The sequence below is a fragment of the Propithecus coquereli genome, unplaced genomic scaffold, assembly GCF_000956105.1.
Source record: "Propithecus coquereli isolate 6110/MARCELLA unplaced genomic scaffold, Pcoq_1.0 Scaffold322, whole genome shotgun sequence".
In the NCBI taxonomy this organism is placed as follows: domain Eukaryota; kingdom Metazoa; phylum Chordata; class Mammalia; order Primates; family Indriidae; genus Propithecus; species Propithecus coquereli.
The window spans coordinates 1,365,152-1,369,938 of record NW_012148864.1 but is presented as its reverse complement, the minus strand read 5'-3'; the positions used below and the strand labels follow the sequence as shown (position 1 = coordinate 1,369,938).

Sequence of the window (4,787 nt, the reverse complement as noted above, 5' to 3'; positions counted from 1 at the left end):
GTCTACAGTATTCAGTACAGTAGTACAGTGTACATGTTTGTAGCCCAGGAGCAATGGGCTATGCTTTATAGCATAGGTTGTGCAGTAGGCTATATCATCTAGGTTTGTATGGGTATACTCTGTGATGTTTGCCTACTGCAACTGTCGGTTTTATGGGGTTGTTGCAGAGAAAAAAAATGAGCTAGTACATACGAAATATGCATGAGGGTTCCTAGCATATAGTAGCCACTCTAAATGTTTGTTAAGAATAACATTGTTATTATTAATCAAGACATGCCTTTAATGACCATATATAATGTTAAATAGATGCATTATTTTCTGATTTTACCTGCAATAGTCTATTACTCATACCAAAAGATTAAATATTTCTATATTGCTACAAAAGTAAAGAAACCAAATAATTTTCCTAAATTTATCATTATGCCAGAATAAGTCTAGATTTGGAATAATAGTGGTGAATGGAGGATTTCTAGACATTATAACAATGCAAGAGAATTCTAGAAATTCACACATGAAAGCAAGATATTATTTTCCCCTCCTTACAGCATCAAAGAAGTACACCAAATGTGTAAAAAAAAAAAAAAAAAAAATCTTCACTTCAAAGGATACTGCCTGAGCTAAGTTTAATTGATAAGCTAATATCCAGTGCAATTGTCCGATAAACTGAGGCTTAAATGATTTGAAAACACTTTGGGAGCAGACAAATCAGATAATCACTATCTTTATGGCTGGAAAGGTTCAGCTGGTGTTGACAAGTTGTAAAGATAAAAGCTTATTGCACAGTTAAGAGCTAAATGTGTAGATTGGGTTCAGGATCAATGTTAATACTCAAAGTGTAAAAGCACCAAACTTCGCATAATCTTTCATAGTGTTCTGTCTTGCTTAACTTTTCAAGACAATAGTGTAGGACTTTATTTACTGAAAAATTTTTGCTTGTCATTAGGTGAATACTTTCTTGTGTTCTCCACCATCCGCCCCACTGCTTAAATGTCATAGGTGTTGTGTGATTTGTGCCTTGTGTTGCCATAAAAGGGCTTCAGCTGCTGGTTTTCAAACATTTCCAGTTAGGTGATTATTAATAGTTTATGAGAGACTAGAGTCAGACCTTACCATTTCTAGGTACTTTTTTCTCTCTGAAGCCAAGATGGAATTTGCCTCATGGCCTCACTCTGATCTCAGCAAGAACAATTTCAAAAGAAGCTCCTTGTTTCTGCAAAGGCTGTTTGCATGAGTTGATTCAGTGCTCAGCTATGATGGAGCCCTAAAGCCAGTGGGAAAATATGTGGGTATTGGGTGGTATGATGGATTTGCTGCATTTAGCTCCAATCAGTGTACTAATTGTGCCTCCAGGTGACTCCTGCAACATCTCCAACCTCTGTTTCCTTTTCTCTTTCGTCTACAGGAGCGGAGGGCACAGTGTTCCCTAAATCTATAGAAACACCTAATGTCAGGGCAGACCCCTTCAAGGAACTAAGGTAAACTTCTGATTTTGGTTTGCATTGATTAGTGGCTATTGCCTTTCTCTGTGCAACTGGCCAGTGATTCATTTTGAATAAATAATAACAGTGTCATAACATGAATACATAAACTGGGAATGTTTGGAGAGGACCAGAAGATAAGTTACAACCGAAAGAAAATTTTTTTCTGAGAACTTAAGAAAATTGAGAGTCTGGGATAAGAGGTTGCCAGCTTTGTAACTGTGAGATTTAGAGTCATTCATTTGCAGTGTTTGTTTCCTGCTGTATTTTGTGGTAACAAAAACCTATCCAGTTACAGAACTAGCTGATGATTTGTGCTGATGAGCCCAAAGAAAAGTGATCCCCAAAAGATGCTGAGGATTAAATACAATACAGATGTTTTCCTGTGTAACAAGCCCTTCATTACTTGAGGTGGTATGGTGCTAGAACTTCCTTCTGTAGACATTCCGCACACTGGTTTTAATCTTCAAATATTCATAAGTGTGCTGCGTTAGCAGAGGATGTCTCTGAGATGCTGTGTACTTACCACTGACAACTAGGGAAAACAACAAAGAACAACAGACAGATAAATAGGAAGGGAGGCAGGCAGACAGACATAGAGATTGTGGCCTAAAAACCAGTCCAGCCATCAAATGGCCATCACCCAGCCTACAAAATGAAATACATTAGAAAATGGTATGTTGATACAATATAACTACTATTTCTCTTGCATAATTATAACTGTGAAAAATTCTGTGAATACTGGCTTTCTTCATTTCTGGTAGTTCTTTTACCTAAAACCAATCATAAACCACCAAATGACCATAAATGGCATTGAATAACTTTCATAAGAGACGTCAAAAATAGGCAAACGTGGCCGGGCGCGGTGGCTCACGCCTGTAATCCTAGCACTCTGGGAGGCCGAGGCGGGCAGATCGTTTGAGCTCAGGAGTTCGAAACCAGCCTGAGCAAGAGTGAGACCCCGTCTCTCCTAAAAAATAGAAAGAAATTAATCGGACAACTAAAAATATACAGAAAAAATTAGCTGGGCATGATGGCACGTGCCTGTAGTCCCAGCTACTCGGGAGGCTGAGGCAGAAGGATTGCTTGAGCCCAGGAGTTTGAGGTTGCTATGAGCTAGGCTGACGCCTGGGCAACAAAGTGAGACTCTGTCTCAAAAAAAAAAAAATAAGCAAACGTATTTGCATTGTACAAGTCATATCTACTCTTTCACGATGCCGTCTCAAGATCTATGCTTTGCTAAAACAACAAGAGCCGTGTTGGTGTTTCTGTTTCCCTTAACAGACACATTGTCAGTAAGTGGAAAACATATCACCCGATTACAAAACCCATAGCATTTTTTTTGCAAGCCTGTTAGTCTTTGTGAATACAGGGAAATAAATTGGGCCAAAAGAAGAGGATAATTGGTGGGGAATGGGAACCTTTTCATAGCAAAATCCCACATACAGTGGGCTGTATTTTTAAGATTACACACCATACAGCACAAGGTTTTACTTTTTACTGCCATAACTGTTTTCAGCAGAGCTTCTACATGCCAGAAATTACCTGAGTCTCTGTCAACTAGATCCTTTGTTTCACATAAGGTACTGGAGCGGGAATCTTTTAAGGAAATGCATTTGAGGAAACTTGCATTTTAGGACTCTTTGAGAGAGAGCTATTCCCTGAGAGGGCCATGAACCCTCATGTCTGTGATGTAAGAGCTCTTTCGAGACAAGCTAATGGGTGGCCTCGTTCCCTTTCTTTTCACAGCTTTCTGTAGGAGCAGGTTTCTTACAGAAGTAGTCAGTAATTAGTGCTGATCAGCCTTAAGAAAAGTGGTGTCTAAAAGAATCTGAACTCTAAGTACAATACAGATTTTTTTCCCTAAGGAACAGGCTCTCCATTAGCTGAAAGACTCGGGAAATACAGGAGGAAAGGATTTAAGCTAACATGGCTCCAAGTAGTAAAATAAAGCTTCTGTAGCTAAAAGCAAACCCAACCCAACCCAACCCAAGCAAATGGAAAGACAGCTCTCCGTGTATTATCCCACATTCATATCTTAAAAAACATAGAACATAGTATTTGCTCATATAGTGCTATTGACATAATTAGAGTGCTTGTATACAACCTGTGAGAAACCTTGAAACTTGCTTAAAAAAATTAAACCACCAAAATGTACAAGTAAATCTCCAAAGTCTAGTGCAACAAAAATAAAGATTTGGGGTAGTTGCTTTACTTCTCTTGCTTATTCTAAAGTTATAAGTATATTCCACAGAGGCTAAAAATAAAATTGTCTTATAGGAAGCATAAAAATATTTTCTTATATAATTCTAAAACTATTCTTTTGTTTGCTCCTGTTGTTAAAATCATGATAGCCTGGACTGAGTCAGGGACCTAGAATTCATAATTTAGCCTCTTCATCCTTTCGAAACTGTTTTTTAATGGTACTTTGTAGGATAGTCTCCGACCAGTTGAAAAGATAACCAATTGTGGTTGATACGTTAGCCCAGAACAGCATGTCTGTGAATGTTTCACATTTGTCATTTAATGGTGTCACATTTTACTCTACGCTATTGATTGGTATTGATCTTAGATGGTGACTAAATAATTAATGAACTTGGTGACTAACTCTTCTGGCCTCTGACTTTAACATTGGATCAGTCTTACTTGGCCGCATTCACACTGGTGTGTCTTCTAGACTTCAGAGAAAAGTATAGTAAGTAATTTCAGTGAGGTCCCTGGCCTTATATCAGCGGGTAGAGATGAGTGAGATCTTCAGGTGAAGTGAAGGTGGCCCACTCCTCAGTGGAGGGAAAGAGCACTGTGCTGGGAGACCGGTAGCTAATGCAAACCCGCCGCAGGCGCCAAGGGAAACTTCCCCTTCACCCTGAAGGGTCACTGAAAATCAGCAGACAACAGGAAGATTAATAGGAGAACAGGCACACAAATTGTATTTTAATATGCATAGCACCAGGGAATCGTAGGAAAATGATTACCTTGTAACCCAATGGGGTACAGATGCTTGTATGCCATTCTTTATAGGGGAGGGGAGATCGGGGAAATGTAGCAATTTCAGTGATACTGAATGATTTTTAGGGGAGAATGAATGCACTTGGAGAACACACAACGGCCTGGACAAAGTCTGTTGGGCCCATAGAGGAGACAATGGTTGCGATAAAAGTCTGTCTAGGTGTGTTGATGGACTTCAGTTTTTCTTTCTGTGATATGAGTTCAGTTAATGAAAACTCAGGGAAGGGACCAGAGTTAATTGTTCTATTCTTTGGCGAGTCAGGACTGTAGGCAGATAAGGGGATTTCAGAGAACAGCTTC

The 4,787-nt window shown here is 39.2% G+C and overlaps 1 protein-coding gene across 1 annotated transcript in view; it reads left to right on the top strand.

Annotated features, from left to right (window-relative positions):
- Positions 1-4,787, top strand: part of SGCD (sarcoglycan, delta (35kDa dystrophin-associated glycoprotein)) — a 430,166-nt gene that overhangs the window by 316,612 nt on the left and 108,767 nt on the right. Inside the window, exon 5 of the mRNA XM_012650389.1 lies at positions 1,403-1,475. Coding sequence (XP_012505843.1) covers positions 1,403-1,475 — 73 coding nt within the window. The remainder of the gene's footprint in view (positions 1-1,402; positions 1,476-4,787) is intronic.